Here is a 23,122-nt window from a genome sequence, read left to right as displayed (position 1 = left end):
TGACATTTTATTATTGGAATTTTCATTAGGAAAATTGAGAAACAGGAAAAACCAGAGTAAATGCTGAAACTGTCTAGTACAAAGCAAAGAAATAAAACAGTGGAAAAAAGCATCTGAACTTGGAAACAGAAGAAAGACCTAAAAATGTCTTTTTGTTGCCATAGCGTACAGCTGAGTCAAAAATGTTTTAGACAGAAATTGTCTTATCTATTAGCAGAAAATACACTAAATGTAATGGTACTGAGTAATCATTTGCACGTCTCTATTTTAGCCTCTGTTCTCTTCAATCTTTACCAACATTGAATAAGCAACTAAACACGTAGTCTTCAGTCCAGCCCAGTGATTTATAAAGAGAAAAACAAGGCTTGGACAGCAGTGGAGGCTGTGCAGCAGGAGCCACAAGGTGTTGTTGTGTTCATAGTTCAACAAAGTATTTTCTTGAATTTATACCTACAATGTCTCACAATGTCTGCAGTTAAAACAAAGACATTTACAAAATGTATTTCTGCAGAACAGGTTTTGTGCTCTACACCAGCCTGCAAAACTCCAAATCTGTTCCTACCTGGAAGAGGATTGACAATATGTACCAGTTCTAGACAAGCCTGAAAAATGGAATAAACTGGGGTAAAAAAGGATGCAGTCACGAAATGTATCAAAAGCTGATCCTGAAGCAGCTGCAAAGCAGCAAATCTAAAACTCTTCCTGGCTAAAAATGTGGAGGATTTGCAAGTTATTTGGCTTAGGAGAAATTGGTGGTATGGTGTTTCTAACAGAATTTCTGAGCGCTGTTCCTTTGGGCACTGGAGGGATTAAGAAAACAAAGATAGTTTCTGGGCTTCTAACAAGCCTTTTCTAGGCAGCCTATTTCCCAAACTGCCTTTCTGGTCTTGGGATCATACTTACTTTGGGTAGGTCTGCTCAGTTCTGTGTTTTACTCTTCCCTTACACCTACAGTCGAGGATCAGAAAAGTTTCTCTGCACAGACCATTCTGTTCCTTCAGTGAATATGTCATACATTGTGTCAGGTGCTGATACTAAGTGAAAGATGTTTGTTTCACCAATTTCTGTAAAACAGCTAGGTTTGTATGAAACCTACCAGAGACAATGATGAATATTCATGCTCAGGATATTTGTTCCACCCTTCAAGATGCTTACTGATTTACTGGCATCTTTAAAATTAATGTGTTGGCTCATTATGTTTTGGATCGTGTGGCTGAACCGATCTGGTTTCCCCAGAGCTGTAACAAGGATGTCAATGTTTCTCAGTGTGCACCCAAACAATATCTCTTTTCCTCATATCAGATTTCTATTTCCCATGCCAGGATCCTTTTTATTTTTCAATACTCATAAATCATACTCATGCAACAAAACAAATTCTTTTATTGTGGAATCTCTTACAGGGTCAGCAAGATCTTATCTAGAGCAATGCACACATGTTAGAAGCTGAAGTTTAGAAGCCTTACTTTTCAATTAAACTCAAAAAGACAGGCTGGGAAAGTAAGGTTATACCTCTCTGTACAGGCTGTAGGTGCAGAGCACTGAAACTTCAGTAATGTATCAGATGGACCTTGGAGGGCACAAGACATTTCCTTCACACAGGCAGAAGGATGGATCAGTAACAACAACTAACTCAGGGTAGGCTGGAGGGAAAAAAGGAAACCTGACTTAGAGATGCAAGAATGATGATAGAGGCATCCCTTCTTGTGCCTTGTCTGAAGCCAGGCTGCATAGCTTGGGAATTTGGGCATCATCTACAGAATATGGTTTTCAATAGTGAGATGGCTGCCTGTCAAATAACTTCATTGTTGCCCAGCTCTGGTGAGTCCTGAGGTCAAAATGTGCCCATGTCCAAAAGTGCCCAAAACTAAGGGTTCCAGATCAGGCATGCTTAAATTCAAAGGTGATGCAGAAATGGGGTGTTTGTTTGCCTCTGCCCCCATGGAAGCCTTGAGCCACTCTATTTCCTAAAGCATAACAAGGGATCAAGACCTTCAAGAAATGCAGTTCTGGACACTATTTTTAAAACACTGTGATAACCACCACGTTCCTCTCTCACACAGTGCTTTTCTGATCATCATTCAATGAGGAAATGACAAATCCATTCTCAGTATTTCCCCAAAAGATTCTCTAAGCCTTGGGGAAACAGTCTTACCCTGAGGCTTAGAGTTTCCTCCTCCCTGGAAGGAGGAAAGATGCACTTCATCCTTCCAGGCGTGACAAACAGAAAGGAAAAAAAAATCCCCTCAACATTCATTAAGCTGAGCAGAAGGAAAACATAGCTTGAGAACATTTGGCCCCATAACTCAGGAGGTGAAGAGCAGAGTTCCAAGGATGCCACTGCTCTCCAAGTGCACGGCACAGGTTCCCCAGCTGAGGCCCAGCCAGGCACCTCCAAGTGAAGCACTCCAGCCCTTTGGACATGTCAGAGGGCTCAGAGTATCTATACCTTTAAGGTCAGAAGGACTTCTGGCAGCTACCTTATATATACTCTAGGGGCTACAGATGACATTCAAAATGGTCAGAGAGCACAGGATTGCACAAAAGGCTTGGGGGTGATGGTTGATGAAAATCTTAACGTGAGCCAGCAATGTGCACTTGCAGGCCAGAAGTCCAAGAATCGTGGGCTGTATCAGAAGGAGAGTGGCAGCAGGTCAGAGGAAGTGATTCTCCCCCTCCATTCGGCCCTTGTGAGACCCCACCTGAAGAACTGTGTACAGTTCTGGTGCTGCCAACCTAATGAGAACATGGAACTGCTGGAGCAAGCCCAGAGGAACATGGAGTTGGTAAGAGGACTGGAGCACCTCCCCTGTGACAACAGGCTGTGAAGGTTTGGGCTGTTCATCTTGGAAAAGACTGTGTGGAGACCTCCTAACAACCTTCCAGTATCTGAATGGACCTGCAGGGAAGCCAGAGAGGGACTTTTCATCAGGAGCTGTAGTGAAAGGACAGGGTGTAATGGGCACAAACTGAAAGAGGGGAAGTTTAGGTTAGATACTAGGAAGATATTCTTTACTGTGAGGGTGGTGAGACACTGGAACAGGTTGCCCAGGGAGGTTGTGGATGTCCCAACCCTGTCAGTGTACAAGGCCAGGTTGGATAAGACCTAGAGCCACTTGGTGTAGTGGGAGATATCCCTGCCCCTTGCAGAGGGGGCTTGGGACTAGAAGATCTTTAAGGCCCATTCTAACCCCTTAACATTCCATGATTCTAAAATGCTATGATCTGAAATACTCATTTCTTTTTTTTTTCCCTGGCAATTAGAAATCAAGCCTCTGGGGATGCAGTCTCTTACCAGAAGTGTTCTGGCCTAGATATACCCTCTAAGAGTCAAGAGGGAGCCAAGGGACATGGACAGACCATACTGTACTGCAGGGGTGCTGGAAGTGGCAGCTTTCCTCCTCTTACAGGGTATGCCCTGCTCCAGCCCCAGGCTGGCAGAAGCACCCCAGTCAGCATTTGCTTAGAGTTAAATCTATTGCTTTTTATAGGCAGCACTGGAAAAAAAGGTCTTACCAAAGCTGTTACAAATGCAAACAAGCACCCTGAATATCACAGCTGTGAGAGGAGGTCATAGCTGTGGTCATGTTGGTCTCTGATGTGGAGGCTTGGCTCGTGTGGTCCCACTGGACCTGCTGTCAGTGGCACTTTCTGGCTCCTGGTTGGGACTCAGGAAAACACAAAGTGCATGCTGGCAGCTGGATAGTGATGAACCTTGCTCTCCCCATCAGTGCAAATCTGATGTCATGGCTTCCATCAGGAGAATCATCACTGGAAAACTGCAAGTGGGAGTTACAGGATATTGCCCTGAACCCGTCACTGAAAGCAGAACACACCTATCAGTTTGAATTCTGCATCAACGAGCAAAAGGAATATCCTTGCTTAAGATAAAAGACTGGTGTCACCAGGTCTGCTCTACACCATTTGACAGATTTTGCTTTATGTTTATATGACCTTTTCCTTTCTTTAAGTTTTTGCTTCTGCATTCAAAAGCAGAATTTTGTACAAGTTCTAGTAAAGATGACTTTGAGTGAAAATGATTCATTTGTTTAGGAGTGCTGTTAAGACCCATTTTCAGAAAGAATGGAAAAATACAGTCATGATAAAAAGAACTTTGAATGAGGACAAAGGTAAGCTCTTTGGGAGTGCAGCCAAAGCTCTGGCTGTGGGAATCACGTTCCCAGAAGTTCCCACTTGACAGCTGGCTGCAAAAGACTGGAGCATGGGGAAAAACCAAAGACTAGTGTGCAAGAGCAAGTAAAGGTCAGAGCAGCAAAGAAGGAATATGAAAATATGAGATCATTCTTTTGAGAATTGTGTATTTATCAACAAAAGGCTTTGAGAAAGATCTGTCAGGAAGATGAGCATGCAGGAGAATTTGCTTGAGACAAACCGAAGAGTCTTGCAGTGACTTTGGAAAGAGTAGCACCACCTATTGGTGACCATTTGGGGTGGCAAAATGCTGGCATATTCCCAATTACACTTAAGCAGACATAGGAGAAAAGCTGCTGCTACTATGACGTCTGTTTTTATATTGGCACCTGAAATATTTATACAGATGGGAATTTTAGTTGCTCTTCTTGTGGCATAGTTGATGTCAATCTCAATAATGCCCTAAGTACTCGAAAGATACATAGGTTTGAGCTTAACAAGACATGATTTGGCCAGCATTATATCTGACCTATTTTAAATTAAAATAAGAGAAAATCCATGGAAAAACTTTTCCCCTGTGTCTCACACTTATCAGTATTTAAAAATACAAGCAAAACTCTCCATATGCACTAACAAGCATCAGAGTGGAAAAGACTACAAGACAAATATCTGTAATAAAGAACTTGGTGCTTTCTCTCTAAAGTGTCTAATCAATCAAAATGTATTTTGCTCTGCATATTTGCCTATTATATTTGCTGACTTGTGTGAGTAAAGCTTATAAATATTGACAGTCTTGTGCTTTTTGGGAAAGAAGGTTTCAAGTAAGGAGCCATCCATCATAGCATCAGCGCTCTTAGGAGCTGTTTAGAAATAAACCAGGACTTCTTGGGTTGTTCTAGGGGCCCTCAGCTCTCATTTATCATTGCTATAGGAATGGCTACTGGATGGTTACCCTCAGTAAAGGAGTTTTATATCCCAGCACATGTAGCTTGGATATGGTGCAATTAATTTGTCTATTCCCTGCACCCATCTTCCTTTATTTACTTTTTTTGGTGTTTGAGTTTGTTGTTTTGGTGCTTTTTTTTCTTTTATGGCTAGCCTGTTAAAAACCTCCACTCACAGGAAGCAGGCTTGTGTGCAGTTCACACAGGTTAAACACTAATGGGAAGGGCTCATGTGGAGAGAGTTGATTAAGGTCTGTCAGGAGCTGCAGTTGATGCCCAGGTTGATGCCAAGTACCAGCAAGAGCCTCAGCTTTCCCTGAAGTTCATTTGCTGTTTGTCAGCAGCTGGTAGGATCAGGGCACGTTCCTGCAAGCTCTATTAACGTGTAATTGGATATGTTCAATGGTGCTCCCAAAGAGCACTGTTTCATCTCTTGCCTTAGCTATCTTTCCCTCATTTAACAGCTGGTTAAATGACAGCTCCAGGCAAGAGGGAGCAGTTCAGCTGGGGCCTGCCTGAGCCTGGCCCAGGATCAGCCACCAGAGATCAGAGATCAGCCACCAGTGATAGGCGACCCACCCGTGCTGCTGCCCTGGCACCCACGAGGGCTGGCCTGAGACACAGAGCCCGGGTCTCTGCCCACTGCAGCTGCAGGTTCCTCTGGAGGAAAAACAGCTTAATTTCTTTCTGTTTGACATTTCTGAATGCAGTGGTTCATTCCATCAACTGCTTTATTATATAGCTACAATACGGTTATGTATAAAGCGATCATATAATATAAACTAATATAGCTAAATTATTATCTGGGTTTTGGAAAAACTTGGAAAGGTGCCTATATACTTATATATGCATCTTGGAAAATGTGAAATCTCAGGGGAAATTTTGTGCAGTATGGATGAATTGTGGCTTAGATGACCAAGATTTATGGCACCTATATATTAATGATTCAAACTACTCTCTTAGTGGGATTTTAAAATAAAATATGTCTTAGAAATGACCGGTTTGGATAATGTTTGCCTTAGTTGAGACTTAGCAGTAAAATTGAAAGCCGACCGCAGCAATGATCTAACTTTGGACAAAAATTATAAACTCTTTGTAGAACAACCCAAATCTCTGCATATAGATGGAGCATATGATTCCTCTGTTCTGCACTCTGTGTGTTAAAAATAAAAGATCTATCCTGAGACAGAACCAGAAAGAGAATGAATGTTTCAAACTAACTGGTAGCACTGAAATTTTTCCTGACAAAATCTTATTTTAGACACCTTGTTTTCAGAAAAGCTACAAGTAACAGCTTACAAAAGGATAACATTTTATAATGTTGGTCAGTTATTTGCTTAATTTTCAGCAACTTGTATTAACTTTTCCTAAAACCAAAAATTTCAAAGGTAAGATTGATTGCATGCAAGACACTATGTAACTATAATTGCTGAGATATTATTTTTAATTATTTGAAGTATCTGTTAATTGTCCTGAAAACTGACTTTTTTTTCTGGCAGTGCACGTTCAATAAACTGAGAGCAGCAGAAATGGTGATGGCTCTTTTCACTGCTCCTCTATCCCTCTGGTAGGAAATCAGAGATCTTTTCTAAGCTCCTTTCACCTTAGGCTATTTGAAATTATTGAAGGAGCTACCTAGTCAAACCCAGTAGCTTGCAACTTGGGAGCTGCTGATTTTATACCCTTATATTGCCATAATGTGGCATTCAGTCTTGTGGATCCTATACCAAACATTATTGTATTTATCCTTGTTTAAGTAGGAAACAGTTTAAAGTGGAAGATTTGAAGCAATCTGCATGTGAAAGAGAGAGGGGCAAGGAGAGGGATAGTGTGTGGCCTGAGCTACCCAGGCTTTGACCTGCTGCTTTGGGCTTCTGAGACAGAGCCAAAGGGCACAACCAGCACAGCTACATGAAAGGCAATTGGCCTTCTGAGGAGATCCTGCTGTCTTGTCCTTGCTACCTGTAAAATGGGAAAGATCCTTATTCAGCTCCATCTCACAGACTGATGGAAAAATCCATCCTTTCCATTTCAGGCTTTGGAGACCTCAGGCAAAAATAAAAGATACATGCAAGTGTTGTACAACCAAAATGATAAAATAAAGAATGAAGCTGAATTTTTAAATGAAAACATGTATGGGTTTTTTTTGTACATGTAGAGGCTTCTCTGAGATCAGCTCTCCCCTTTTTGTGCCACTGTGAGTTTCTGTTGGTCTTTTTGGAAGGACTTGAACCAAGTCCCTCATGACATATGTGGTCTTAGTCTGGACCAGTGACATGATCAGCCTTCTGAGTCATCCCTGTGCTTTCATGACACAGGGCTTGCACTGCTGCCTCTTACTGAGACTCACAGATTCCTAAATACAAACACCTGTTACTGTAGAGTGAGGCAGAAAAACAGGAGCAATTACAATCCCTGCCACATAGGACACACCATCAGGACATACTTGAGCATGGGGCCATGCAGCAAGACCCTAAACACAGGATTTCTGCCAAGGAAATCTGTTTCTCTCCAGCCAGCACAGGGGTGAGGAAGAAAGAAAGGAGCTACAGCACTGCCCTGTACATGAAAATAATATCAGCCCTGCAGTGCAGGAACAACAAAACTGGGGCAAACAGTGGGAAGGGGAAAGTTGAAGGCACCTTACAATTTAATAAACTCATGCCTGATTAATAAAGGAGCAAAAGCAAATGCAAGGCCTGCCTACACAAAGGACTAGGGAAAAGCCTAAAGTAAGGCTAATCCCTTCACAAGCCCCTAGAGCTCTTCTACAGCTCACTGAGTTAAAGACCCATTTAAACCTTATCCAAACAATCGCAACCAGCACTTTATGGACATCAGCTGCATCCATGGCACTGACATTAGCCCTGGAGGCAGCACCACCTGCTTGTCCTCCTCTGGCAGACCCCACCTTGATTGAAGGTGGAACACAGCAGAAGGTGGGATGGAATCACAGAAATTCAAAGCAGCAACATGCAAAAAAACAAATTTTTAAGGTAAAAAGCAGAACAACACACAGCCACTACAAAAAAAAAAAAAAAAAAGAAAGGCAGGGGGTGACAGCAGCAGTCTGGTAAACTGAAAAAGGAGGAGGAATCACAGAATTCCAGAATGGGTAAGATTGGAAAGGATCACAGTGAGTCATTTGGTCCAAACTCCCTGCTCAAGCAGGGCCATCCTAGAGCACATGGCACAGGATTGCGTCCAGATGGTTCTTGAGTGTCTCCATGGAAGGAGTCTCCGCAACTTCTTTGGGCAGCCTGTTCCAGCACCTGGTCACTTACACAATAAAGAAGTTCTTCCTCATATTGATGAGCTTCCCTCTCAGTCATCTCATCTTAAGGTTGAACAGGCCCAGCTCCCTCAGCCTTTCCCTGTAACAGAGGTGTTCCCATCCTTTAATTATCCTTATAGCCCTCTGTTGGACCTGTTCCAGGAGCTCCATGTCTCTCTTGTACTGAGAGCCCAGAACTGAACACAGAACTCCAGATGCACCTCGGCAGGGCTGAGTAGAGGGGCAGGATCACCTCCCTCAGCCTGCTGTCACCGCTCTCCCTAAGGCACCCCAGGGTACCACTGGCCCTCCTGGCCACAAGGACACTGCTGGCTCACGGACACTCGGTGTCCCCCAGGTCCTTCTTTGCAGAGCTGCTTTCCAGCAGTTCAGCCCCAAGCATGTGCTGGTCCCTTGGGATTTTGTTCCCCAGATGCAGGATCCTGCATTTGCCTTTGTGGAATTTCAAATGGTCCCTTCCTGCCCATCTCTCCAACCTGCCCAGGTCCTTCTGAAGGGAGTGTGCAGGTCCTTCTGATTCCTTCTGATTGCTGTGCAGAGCACTCAGAGGGATCAGCCCAAAGCTTCTACCCACTTTGTGTCATCCACAAACTTGCTGAGAAGGCATTTGGACCTTTATCCAAGTCACTGGTGAATAAATTAAACAGTACTGAGCCAAGTATTGAACCTTGGGGGACACCACTTGTGACAGGCCTCCAACTAGAGCCCATGCCACTGATTATGACCCTCAGGGATCTGCTGTTCAGCCAGTTCTCAATCCATCAGGAAGGAGGAACTGTTAGAAGAGTGAGAAGATTTATCATTTAAAAAACCCTCTGATCTTCCCCATGTGTTTATTTTGAGAACATGTTCATTGTGCACGTGCAGCTTATCTCTATAGCTCAGAGAAGAGAATAGATCAGCTCTCTGCTGTCACCTCCACTGACAGACAGCTGTTGCTGTGGCAGAGTGACAGCTGAAAAGCCGCGTCGTTGATTCCAACACCGTCTTGCTCGATTGCAGCTAACGAGAGGCTTGTGTTCACTCTGCCTTTATTGAAGTGATTTCTTCTAATTGTCTATTTAACACATTAAAAAATACCGGGAGATACAGGTCAGTGCTCCAGTAAGCTGATGTTCGGGCAACGCTTCCCAGGTACAAATGAAGATTTGCTTATGCTCCACACAAAGGCTGAAGAGAAAAAAATTAATGATCTTATCAGGTAAAGCAGGTGTTGTGGTCACACCACCAAGGTCACTAGCATTAACAAAACACTTTGAAAACAGAGCTGTGGCTGTTCCCAGCAAGGTGCTAGAGTGTTGTAGAGATAATGTACTCAGCCTCGAGGGGAAAAAATATGATGCGCTAACACTCGCTAACAGCTGTTAATGGCAGAGAATTGTGGACAGGAGAAGGATGTTTGACCTACCAGCCCTTTGGAGGAAAATGTAAACAACTGGCTCCATTCCCCACTGTCTTGCCCCTACTATGGCCTTCTATGCTTATGCCAAGTAAATGCAGCATACATGCAAAATGCTCTCACAGCGAAAGAGCTGAGCTTTGCCACCGCTTGCATGGATGTAAAAATCTACAAAAACTGCAAGGAAGAGGAAAACTGGGGCGTGCAAATGCAGGGAGAGGGGTTTATGCAAGAACAAAGCAAATAGAGAGACGCAGAAATGCAGATACATAGCAACTAAATGAAAGGGGCATCTTTTAACTCTGCTAAGTGGTGCCCTAGGAGTCCGGAGCACTGCTGCTACCTTCCATGATAAAAATACATTGTTACTGCCTCTGCTTCCTGAGCCCCCGGCAGGGCCATCCCGTCTAGGAAAAACACCACTCCCTTCCACATCAGCACACCGGACACCCCAAGGGCAGCTGCACACTTCGCTTCTGCCTAGCTGACACTGCAGGAGGGCCACCGCAGCCCTGCCTCACCTGGCAGAGCAATGGCAGGTCAGGATGAGGAGCACAAGTTGTGCCATCATCCCAGCTCAAACACCCTCGCGCGTTCTGCTCCACCCCACTAGCAAATTCACACGTGCCTTACAGCCTTGCTTGAGGCAGCAGCAGTGTTCCACTTGCCATAACTTTAGTGATAAGGGTGTAGAAGCAATGAAGAAGCATTTATACTGCCCATTGCAGTGCAAAGAGAGATGGAAAGCTATTTACTTGTAAACGAGCATATGGGTCCAGAAGTCACGGGGTGAAGCCAGCACAAGACACTGAAGAGCCCACAAAGACCTCCACTTTCTCAGTGACACAGCACCTCCCTTCAAGAGGCTCTGGATTAATGAGGCTGAAATTCCTAAGCATGTCTCCAGAGATGGAAAATGAACTCTGGAGCCCAATGAAAACATGCACTGCTAGGTCAACATGAGGTGCATCTTTTCTGAAACTTGAAGTGCTATCCTTTCACAGATTTAGGCACAGATTTAACATTCAGCAGAAATTTTTAGAAACCAAACCAAAGAGAAAACCAGAGCGTGACAGTTTGTGCCATCTGTATGGGATATGAGCATGAGTTTTAATGACACTAGTTAAAACATTATTAAAAAAAATTAGATTCAAATCCATTTACTGATTATAAACCCTCTAACAAAAAAAAGCTAGTGGCATGTGCACTTGCACCTGCTGCTGTTGTGTGCTCCAGCTGACTTCTTGCATAGGAGGTTCTGCATCAGTGGGGATGGCAATTCACTGGTAGGCATTTTTCCTCCCTTCCCATCTTTTTCTGCTGCACTAGTAAAGAGAGTCTAAAAAAAAACACACCCAAAATCACTCAGTGGGGTGAGGGCCGAACAGAGTACTGGAAATGCATACTATTAGAGAGTAGGCTACCACTGTGATGAAATGAGAGCTACGTTTTGACAGTATTCTCTGGTGCTTGCACTGTGCAGGAGGTCAAGACTTTACTATGCATACTCCGATCCTCCTGGAGACTCAACGCCTCCTCAACTGCATAGCAAGCATTTCAGGCTATTTCTATTTTTATGAACTTTCTAGACACTTTCCTCATCTTCCATTTAAAAATGTGTCTTTACTGTATCCGAAGCCTCTCCACCCACTAAGCTTTTTGCAATTCCTCTACCACTATTGAAATAGATGCTGTATAGAATCAGAAGCCACAAGAAAACAATGAGAGTAGTAAGCAAATTTGTATTTAATAAAGAATTTACACAGTATGTTGCAATTTTTCAAAAGACATTTCTATAGAAAATAACAGACTTATTATTTTCCCTCAACAGCTACATTTCTCAATTTGACATACTGTAGACCAAACTAAGCTCTTTTCTCTTCTGCAGTTCCTCAGACTCCAGGAAGTTGCAGGTTTAACTCCTCAACAGTAGCTGTGTCTGCAAACTAGTTCTACTTCACATGTGCTTGGCAGCCCAATACCAAAGCAAAGCAGGAATGCTTTCCCCTACTGGGCACCAAATTCTCCTGCAGCCGGAGCTCGGGGCTGCACCTGTGACCTGCCAGCTGCAGTGCTGCAGCAGTGCACCTTGCCCCAGCACCTAGAGGTAGCTCAGAAATAGTTCAGGTAAAGCAACAAGAATGGCTGCAAACATTCTTTACATGAATTCCCATAGCAATATGAGCTTTATACGCCGCAAGAGCCAAACACATATAACCAACATAGAAAGCTTCAAAAATGTTGGAGACTGTGGAGGAATAGAATGTAAGAAAATAAAGATAGTGCAGAAGGGAGTCTCACACCTGAGGAGTTGAAGCTGTACTAATCAGCAAAAATTAAGAACAAGCCTACCCTTAACAGGCCACAGCTGTCCAATAAGAAGAGCGCTACAAAAGAGTGGGTTAGCTAGTTGAGAAGAGAGTTGGAGGCTGTGAAGGAGTCAGTGCTGTGAGGAGCTGCCCATGAGAAATCACCAAGAAGGTATGGAACTATTGTAATAAGATGATAACAGGAGACCTTGCTCCTTTTTCCTGTACTTTGGCCATGTGCTCCTCTGGTACACTTCATTCACAAGAAATTTACCTCAGAGTTTTTGGAGAACACAGATCAGGAGTAATGCTATGTGTTCATCCTGAATTCCCAGGTGGTGTGCTCCTACTTTGGGTGCCCAGAAAAAGATCAATAACACACACACAGACCCCTCTGCTGCTGTTGTTGTATGTGTACATGAGCAACACTGCCCTCCAAACAGCACAGGGGTAAGACAGCAGCCTAATATTTGTAGCCCTTTGAGAACAAGCAATAGGAATGGTAGCAGCCCACTGAAACCCCTGTGTTCTTTCTATTCACATTATGTTAAAAATCAAACAGTTATAATTCTACTATAACTGACTTAGCCTGGATTAGAATACAGGATCTAAAGGCAAATTAAACTCCACCATCCACATTAAGAAATCAATTCAGCTTCTGAACTGGATCTGCTTTGAATTTAGTTGAAATGAGGTTTGATGAAAGACTCCTGTTCAGCAGCAGATATAATCATCACACCCATCTTAATTAGACCATGAACTTGACTTTAGGATCCCCAAAGGAATATTGAAAGCTTGGTCCAGTTACACTGAACTTGGTCCAGAACACTGAAGCTTATCCATCAAGATAAATATATTACCACTTCTTTGATACAACAGATGCTTGATGAGTAATGGAGCAAATGCCTTTTTAACTATGGTTTTTTAAAAGGATTATTAAACTGCACTAAAGTGTATGCTGTTATCTTCGAGGGAAAAAAAAATATAATATATGAAAAACAATTATTACAGAGCACATAGAACACAATTTTTCAAGCAATAGTTTCAGAATTAAAAACATTTGAACAAAGGTTCTCTGTGGAGTGTCACTTTGTAACCAATTCAAGACTTTAAATAGCTATTGTTTAAAAAAATTGTCAACTATAGAAATTGTTTTCCCTTCAGATTCCAAATCCTGTCAGACCAGGGTGATTAAAATGTTGCATTAAAAAAAAGCAGGGGGAGGCAATCTAATCTCCCCATATAAAAGTAAAAGCAGCAACTCAGTTTTTAAAATATCATGAACAAAAGGCTGTAGCTCATCTATCATTCACATATGGATCCATGTAATGATTCTTCAATTAGAATTATTATCTGTACAGCAGCTGAAGACTGAGAACTGCTGATACACTGCAGATGAGAACATTTGCTAGTCTCTGGGCTCCAGCCTTTCTTAAAAAATGATGATCACACAATATAGATTGCTTGGTTTATATGTGTATTAAGCTGCAATGCCAGCATTTACATTTGCAACATTACAATTTTGCTTTCTTAGGCTCAAGAGAATTTGCTGCATCTGGTAGATTTTATTTGCTTTGTATCTTAGGCAATTGTTATGAGCAAAGCACAAATAGGCAATATTATTGCTCCAAGTCCTTTGTTTTGTTGATTATCTCAGATACTACCAAAAAAAAAGTAAACTAAGAGTGGGCCTGTGAGATGGGTCATTCAGTGTCAATTCACTTGCACTCTATTATCCCAGTGCTATTTTTATAAGGCAGAACCATCTGCTCCCTCATTTCTTCCACCTGTATAGATCCAGAGAGTCTAAGATGCAACATCAGAGGGAAAGAAAAGCATCTCACACAACAGTTGCAGGCCCTATAAGGGGGAAAGTCACGTTGGTGATTCAGACTGCAGCAGCCTGAGTGGTCCCTGCCTACCCTTGCACCCAAGCTACATGCCGTGACCTAGAAGATGATGGAGAAAGGTAGATACATAAATAGTAGCTGTGAGACAGCCTTACTAAATGAGCATCTCTGCTTGGTGTTTCTATTAAGGATTCCTGCTCTATGAGCCCTGAGTATGTTCTGGAGCCCAGGCAGCCTTCCCAGATGTCTCCCTCATAATGTAGAAGCTGGGGGCAGCAAGTTGGTTCTTACAGATTTTTGAGCCACATGAAAGCCTTTAGCAATGTGTGTATGTAGAGGTTAGGAAAAGGGCTGCAACTTAATTAAGAAGCTTTTCTACTTCACTGTACAATCTTGGAGAGATCTTCATAGCAGGCAAATACTGCTAATGCGTTCGTTATTTGTTTTATGCTGCACAGTTTGGCCACTGCCATCTTTCACAGGACTGCTTTTAGTGGGCAGGAGCTGCCACAGCCATGAAATCTCCCTGTAACTGTTACACAAAGGACATGAAACCTCTGCTCATGGGTACATGCTCCAGAGTTATTTCACTACTTTATTATAGACATTACTGAATAGAGACTAAAAAATTTATACCCTTACTTGAAAAAGACTTTTTATCCTCTACTGAATCTCCTGTTTCAAATATGCTGTAAAGAACCATGTCTTCTCCACTTACTTGGAAGGATATTGCATTTGAATTACTTAAAATTTCCTTACATTTATGCAACATTATAGAATGGTTCTGTCTCTAAAAAATTATTATTAATTAAAACTAAAGACATTTATGGGGATAAAGCAAGCAAACAAAACTGAAAACTGGTACAAAAGCTTACCAAAGCAATATAACATGAATACTTAGTTCAAGAGTTCATACATTGTGGTGGGACACATTTCTCAAAATACTTTAGATTTTCTCACTTCAGGTGGCTTCCCTAAGATCTGTGAAGAACTTGAATGACACAAATTAAATTTTGTATTTGTTTCCAATTAAAGCCATCACATTTTTTTAATAAAAAAGGTTTAAGAAGTAAAACCCAAAAACTATTTAGGTCTATGAACTCTTGTTCAGAGCTTTGCTGAAATTTTCAGCTTTGATTGCAAATGGGAAACATTTCAGACAGAAAAAAACATTAATCAAGGAAGCAGTTCAATCCTGTGTTAGAAGTGACTGAATTACTTTCAGCAGACAATAAATTATGAGACCAAAAAAGGCAGAAATGTCTTCCTCTCAGAGAAGGCAAATGCTATTTTCTTTATTCAGAAACAGGATACTACTCATCAAAATGCTTATTTTAGCTGCTATCACACATCTCCCTAAACTCTTTTATTAATAGTGCTAACATTAACATTCTGTGACTGGTCATCTAAATCAATAACTTATACTCATTCAGGCAATACCAAAAACCAGGAAGAAAGGTATCACTAAGGCCTGGTGGTTTTCACTGGCTGCTCCAATATACAGAATACTGAGGCAGTAAGCTGCAGAGATGTGGCTCCAAAGTTTGTGGAAGTTTTACTGACTGGAAAAACTGAGGTAGAGCATGGTCTCATTAAAAAAAAAAAAAAAAAAAGAAAGCGGGGGGAGGGAGGGAGGGGAAAGAGAGAAAGAAAGAAAAGACAAGCTATTTACTTCTCCTTACAGCCACAAGGGCTCAGTGGCCAAGTTACCTGACATGTCTCCTAGGATGTGTTTGTACAGCAAACAACCATGGTGACTGCAGTCTGGGGAGCTGTACCTGCACAAGCTCTAATCAATCTAATGCGTAACTCCAGCAATAACAATGTGGAAGCAGCAGTTCCACTTAAGCTGAAGATACAAGGGACCTCATTAAGTGAGAGCACCTTCATGATGATTAGCATGTTATTAACTCCCACATACTACCATCACCTCTTGCATGAATTCATTTGAATGTGCTGGACAGACAATCTCTCAAAAGCACAACTATTTTGAGAAAGTGATTTACAGAGGGCTCTGAAGGATGCATGTCTCAGATCCCACTCAACCAAGTAACTAAAACATTTCCTGACACTTAGAACTCATTAATGGTGGTATCCTGAACAACACTACAGACAAAGAAAATGTCTTTGAACATTATGCTTACTTTGAACAGTAAATTACATAGAAGCTATGTACAATGTAGTAACCACATTTAAGAATAACTACACATTTTGCAACCTGCAGCACTGTCACTCCAGTGATATGGAACCTTTGTCTGAGAACAGACTCTGAATCTATTGTTTGCTTAATGAATTCAAATCAGCAACTGCACAGATTCACAGAAGCAACAGTGACAATGGCAAGAGACGCTACAAAAATGGAAGTATATCTCCTTCAACAAGAGTGGACTGAAAATGCCAAAATACTCTCAGGTCTCACTGGCTCTTAAAACAGCGTTTCTCCTACATGGTATTCCTCCTTTCCAGAGAGTTTTTGATCTGATCACCCTATCAAATCAGAAGAACAAAAACAAAAAACACCAAAACCCCCGCAGTAACTGTACCTCTTCACTTCACAACCCCTGACATGCAGTGTTAAAGCTCCTTTGGGCTGCTGAACTATGCAGATGTTTTCAAGAGCTGAGTACTGAAAGGATATGAGGTACTCTAGGTTTCTTCTTTGCCACTGAAGGCTGACTAGTTCTAGGTAGTTCATGACAGATGAGAACACCTGAAAAACATTACTATTCCAACTCCCTCATTTACCCATGCAGTCTGAGCACTGTTAGTAAGTGCTATCCCAACATTTGCATAAATCTTGGAAATGAAATTAAATGTGACACATTTATTGATGAAAAACAAAGTATTCTGAGAGCAGAGAAATGTTGCTTGGATGGTCTACATCTAGGAGGGAATTCGGTCACTGCCACAGAGAATACTGTTAAACAAAAACATGTGAACAAACATACTGTGATTTGGTAAACACTGTCCAAATAGCCACACACAGATTGAAAGGCAAACTGTAAGTCTTTGAATATAAAGCTTTACTTTGGCAGATATTAAGTGCATTTCATACATTGCAAAAAACATGTCTCTGGTCCTTTGTTCTTGGAGAGTATCACCTACTTTCTTGAATTCCATCCAAATTTTTATTACTGTTTTCAGTAAAAAGAACATAAGATCAAGAATAAATTTCTGCATTGCAGATGCATAGTCCTAACCCAATACAAACCTGACATACTTCAGACAAAACCTTATCTTCCTGTGTTACTAAATCTGTATCTCCTACTCTTCAAGTTGTTCTGTAGCTGCGTTAGCATCACTGATTTCATTTATACTTTTCTCTTGCTTTGCTTCTTTTCTAAAAGTCTTCAAACACTTGTCAAGTCTTTTCAGGAATACATCTACATCTTGCTTTTTAATTCCAATTGCTGAGGCAGCATTGAGGTAAGCACAAGGATAGTCATTTGTATGTGACATAAAGCCTTTAAAAGTGTAGTTATTCACAGTTTGTACAGACCCACAGGGAACAACCCTGAAACAAACAAACAAAATCATGATTCAGTTAAAGATGCCTTGACATTTTATGTGGTACCCTAGGTTGAACACAATTACACAAGTTCCTATCGAAGTAGGGAGTTGCTATTCCTACCACTGACGCTCAACACCAGCGTAACTTAAAATCTGTTGAAATGCCAGGTCAAACAGCATATACTACAAAATAATTACTTATGTAACAAAAGGAAAAACCTGAAACCTTCACATCAGGGAAAGATTTAGAAAGTTTTAACTTCAAAAATTGAAACTCTCAAACAATTTCAACCAAAGACTGTTAAAATTACAGGACCAGCCAAGGCTAGGACAGGCAAATTAAAAAGAGCATCTAACCACAGTACATATAGATTTACTGTCATTCATCTGTGCAGGAAGTGGAATAATCCAAGCTAATGAAGCATACCTTCTGATGTGGAAACATTCAGCTCTGCTACAAAAAAATAACATTAAGTCTATGGCAGAAGTTAGCATGGCAGCAGTAATATTCAGATTAAGGAATGCTGCCAAAACAAATTTTAAATCATTCTCTTCTTCTAAAAGGTTTAAACCAAAATCATTAAAGATTATTTGGCTTGCATTTCATTTTAACAGTGTCTCTAAGAATAAATTCAGCTCAGACTGGCTCAGGTTATAGATTTTTAATTTTAATTTTTTTTAAAACACAATTAGTTCCAGAAAGCAGATTTTTTTCCATTTAACAAAAAGCTGTGTAGGATATCAAAAGCTTATTCCCTTGACATCTGGCATAACCATATTTGTGCTGCAATAAACAAAACAAAGATCCTCCATTGTAGCTTACACTTATATTGTAAGATCAGACAACATCTGGAAACTAAATGAAATCAAGGGATACTAGGGAATAATGACACTAAATTAAATGGGCATAGATTATCTATTTAGGATACCAAAGTCGACATAGAAAGCCTCACTGCTAACTCAGGCAGGGAGACATTACTGCTCTGTAACAGTGATGATGAAGGGTGATTACTCTCTAACTTGTTAGACTGCCTTCTGTAATCATGACACAATTTGTATAAAACACTTCACAGGATTTCGGACAATATCTGCTAATACACCCCCCCCCAGTCCCCCAGTCTTTCAAATTCATAATATCCTTACCTTGCTCCAGAAACTTGTCTTGTGAAAAGCATAGATCCAAGCTGGGTAATAGCAGCATCATTGGTTTCATCTAGAGTCTTCAGTGACATGGCTAAAGTAACATAAAGTCAGGTTAAAACTGCTACAAAGCTACTTTTTCTCCAAAGAACCGCCATGAATGACAAGTTGCTTCCCAACAGCAAGAATCTAGTTACATATTTGTGTTCACATCCAAAGAAAAAAAGAAACACTACATGTAATTTTTAATTTTTCCACAACCTGTCATAGATTACTTCCTTGGTTAGACTGTATGCAGATTCTGCACAGGTGGGCATTATTATTTCAGTGTTCAGCAGAATTTTTGCTTAAAACAAATACCCTGAGTAGGAATTCAATAATTTCTTTTACAACTAAGATGATGAGTAATTACACCCTAATTTATTTTTAAATCTAATTTTTATGAAGTATTACTGCATGCTAACATCTTCAGCCTGTCTTGAATTCATTTCTGTCAAATGAATATGGTGGACAGGAGCAAAATTATGAGTCCAAGCTGCTATACTCCTTTTATAGCAGATTACCTTTTTGGTAACCTTATTGAATTATTATTCAATTGAGTAGAGCGTAGAGATGTTTAATATATAGGAATGGTATGTGGAAGTGCATTATGAATCCACAGTATATTAGATTTTTTTTTTTTAAGTTAAAACCCCAACAATTACCTAAGGAAATGGGATTATGTGGTGTGTCTAACAGTCTCTCATTGTGGTTATCTGCCAGCTTCTTCAGCTCACTTGAAAGATATGAAAACATCTCCTGAAAAAAAATGCAATATTTTTGTTATTAACTATCAAACAGAGAAAATAGCACCTATTTCACGAAACTGTTATGTCTCTTTTACATCCTACAGGTGCTCAGCTGATTCTCTTTTCATGTGTACCAAGTAAGCGGATCAGACAATTCTCTGAAATAATTCTATCAAGGAACAGCTCCGTTTCCTGAGCACTGCTCTTATCTCTCAACTGATACAAAAGTCTCTATCTGGTCTAATATATGTGCTTGGGATGTCATTCATTCTCTCTGTGGCCCTGAAACCTAGGGAGGTAAAAAGTCTTGACGAGATTCCCACTGCACAACAGGTCTTACCCCACACTAGTTTTCAAGAGCCTTCCCATGCCCTAGCCCCCTAAGCCACTGACAATGAACTGCTACCATCTCAGATGGCCACGTTTTGGCAAATTGCTCCTTACTTTGTCTTCTCTCCTTTAATACATTGCAGACTAAAAGCAGTATATCTTGCTACCATGTATCACACAATCACATTTCCCCCTAGTGCAGAGATGTCTTTTTCTGTATGAGAATAAAAATCCAGTCTCTAAAAGAGGCTATAAGTACACATTTGACTGTATTTTGTTTCACACAATATATACTCTCCTGAATACTCAGCTCAGTTGAGCAGTCTGTCATTTTCCTAGGACCTCACTCCTGTTCAAGCTGACTATAAGAATGGAAATATCTGAATTTCTGCTATCACTTAATTGGATTGTACCTTTACTGTGAAAGTGTCATAAGACTGAGATTCATAAATACTTTGGCACAGATACAAGCCACACTGCACATAAAAGGCTGCTTCTCTTACTTCATCTGTATTTTATATCCTCCTTCTTCCCCTGTAGTAAGCTATGATAATTGCTCACGCTCTTCCTCAGTTTAATATATTCCTCTTCAGATATCAGCTCAAAACACTTATGGACAGAGTGAGAATAAACGCCATTCTTATTGTAAGCTTTAGCATTTTTTCCATCCTTTTTAATGCTTAGTATCTCATAAAAAACTAGCAAAACCATACAGACACTGGGTAGCCTTTGTAAAAGATATTAAACACCAGGCTTCTCCTCTTTGAGGCCATAAAAATTGTCCTGCTTTATCTGCTTCAGTGTGACTGCCTGTTTAAGCATCCTCATCAATTTCTGGACCTGACAAGTGATTTTTCATTCTTTAAATAGAATTACCTCTTCTGTTTGTAGAGCAGTATCCTGCTTTGACCTATGGACTCTGACAGATATAAATTACAGCTTGTGATCAAAATTATGCTTTTGAACAGAACCTCCCCAAGGTCTTCTGAAACCAAATGAGGTTTGTGGTACCTAAGTTAGAAGAACGTTACAGCTGCTTTTCTTGAACCACTGCAGGAAACCTCGCCTCCCTTCATGAGCAACTAAATGAACACAGCTCCCCACCTGTACTTCCTAATATCTCAGAACAAATACAGATGGAGAGAAAAAAGTACCTTCTTACTGTATAAATGAATTAGGCTATTGCTACAACTATCTACAAAAACATAAAGCTTCTGTAATACTTGAAAAAACCCATAAAAATTGGGAGGTATCTATGTTTAATTATCAGAACTTGAAATCTGTGAAAAATCATTCTTATTTCTCATAAACCAAGTGATTTTATGGTTTTAGTTCAGAGTTTATTTACAGTTCACTCACAGAAGCTGAAAAATATTTATGTTTCAAATGTTCAGACACTTCTGCCTTTCCTCAGATCCCTCACTGTATATAAGCACATTATTAATTTGTTACTTTCCATAATAAGCATCACTAATATACTAGTCTTTTATTAGTATTTATTTTGGAATACAAATCATAAATTAATTTGTGCTCCCTCTGCTGGCTATTTACTTCTAAAACTGAAGCAAAATATTGTAGAAATACACATAAATTGTGAGATAAATTCACATATAAATTCTATGGAGATATAATTGCTGAAATTAGTACTGAGAAAAAATATACTGGAACAAGACCAATTTCCAAATAATTTTTACGTGATGCATCCAGGAAATTCTCTGATACATTTCTTATAGTATTACTGAAAGGACTGCTGAAAGGAATACTGGAAGTATTACTGAAAGTTGGTATAAAAAGTTACCCACTACATAAATATATTAAATTTAATTAAATCTATTCAATGAAATTAGGGTACTAGATGAGCCCTTACATACACAGGAATTCATTAAAACAAAGGAGAATGGAAAGGTGGCAAAAAAACCCCAAGTATGTATTTTTATCAGCTTGACTAAAGCTACATGAACAAATTCAAAGTTTCCTGTTTTTATGAACAACACTATTTTGCATCTTTCCATTGGAAGCCCTCTAGACATTTTATAGTTTCAGAAGTTTGTTGCAAAATAGATTAACTGCCTTTCCAAAAAAATGGATTAAAGCAATATTTTTGTGAGGTCAAATCTATAACCAACCTCCATTATAAAATATTTCTCATATATGGAAAATTTATAAACACCCTAAGCAATTATATATAATTGAGCTCCTACATAATAGATTTTTTGTAGCAGGCACTCAAGTTTTTTCCAAGGAAGCCAACTATTATGCTGAAGTTATACTGAACAACTCAAGCACTAAATGTCAGTTAAGTTTCATTATTAAGTCACTCCTTTACCTTAAAAACTTATCACAAAACCTCATTAGGCTAGACAAATGAATGCTAAACTATGTGAAAGTGTCTTTCTCTTCTGGTTCTTTGAGCACCTAAGCCAACAAAACGCCTTAAAAAACAACAAACAAGTCAACAACACTGTCTGCATCAAAGAGGCCAAATAACTCAATTGTTTGGATGAAACAGTCTATTTTCACATATATATACAAAAATCTTTTCAAGAAGTATTGCAACAATCATTAAAAATATTTGAATCATACTATATTTACACTATAAGACTATTTTTAATAGAACCTACAGTAGTATAGGTGACTCTTCACTTGTTGCTCCATTGTGATAGGCACTGTTCTTGCAAATGAAAATAACAAGAAGGAAACAGGTAAGGAAAAAAGCCAGTAACTCCAGAGAAGAAGACAGAGGTACTGAATAAGCCATCAGTCCTATACCAGCTGACAAAGAGGCAATTGATGAAGGTCAGGAAAGTTTTTGTGCAGAGTTGAAACAATCCTAGCTGGCTCTAGCCACCCAGCTTGCTTACACTCTGAGTCTGTAACACTCTGCCTTCCTCCCTGTGTCACTCTCATCTGAAAAGATGAGCTGTCCTAAGGGAATGGATGGTGGAGCTGTGGATGGTGCAGAAGAGGACACTGCACAGGAGTCATTTTACAGCCTCTTCACCCTCCACACAGACTGCCAGCTCTCCTACAATTGCCTGAGACTGATCTGGTCCCACCTCACTTTGCAGCAGCAGCTGTTTTATAATGCAACCATCATATCTCTCCTGCTTCATGCCTCAGGAGGACCAGCTGCTTCTGAGCTGTGATCTGACCAGAGCACTTGGGACACCCAGCAGAGGAGCTGCAGCGCTGAGCATGAAGACCTGTCAGCAGATGAGAATCCAGAAAGAGGCTCAGTTTCTTGAAATGCAGCCAAACACATGACAAACTCTATGTGCATGTGTGTGACACCTGCATATACTACACACCATCCTAGGCAGATTGTCTTGCACTGCAAGAATTTTGTTAGGGATTTACACTAGAAAGTTTTAAAAACATTAAATTAATTACAGAACCTTGAAATCTTTT

General features: G+C 40.4%; 1 protein-coding gene across 2 annotated transcripts in view; it reads right to left on the bottom strand.

Moving 5' to 3' along the window:
• Positions 1–9,434: 9,434 nt before the first annotated feature.
• SEPSECS (Sep (O-phosphoserine) tRNA:Sec (selenocysteine) tRNA synthase) overlaps positions 9,435–23,122 on the bottom strand; it is a 28,085-nt gene continuing 14,397 nt past the window's right edge. The window contains exons 9-12 of one of the 2 annotated variants that reach the window (XM_059845066.1): positions 19,301–19,394; positions 18,600–18,690; positions 11,002–11,126; positions 9,435–9,558 (exon numbers count right to left, since the gene is read on the bottom strand). In XM_059845066.1, the coding sequence (XP_059701049.1) occupies positions 11,051–11,126; positions 18,600–18,690; positions 19,301–19,394 (261 nt within the window). In that variant the 3' untranslated portion in view covers positions 9,435–9,558; positions 11,002–11,050. Of the gene's footprint in view, positions 9,559–11,001; positions 11,127–16,952; positions 17,461–18,599; positions 18,691–19,300; positions 19,395–23,122 lie in introns of those variants that run through there. The other variant, XM_059845064.1, reaches the window with a different exon arrangement.

Source organism: Haemorhous mexicanus, chromosome 4 (genome assembly GCF_027477595.1).
Source record: "Haemorhous mexicanus isolate bHaeMex1 chromosome 4, bHaeMex1.pri, whole genome shotgun sequence".
In the NCBI taxonomy this organism is placed as follows: domain Eukaryota; kingdom Metazoa; phylum Chordata; class Aves; order Passeriformes; family Fringillidae; genus Haemorhous; species Haemorhous mexicanus.
This window is presented reverse-complemented; position numbering and strand designations above follow the sequence as displayed.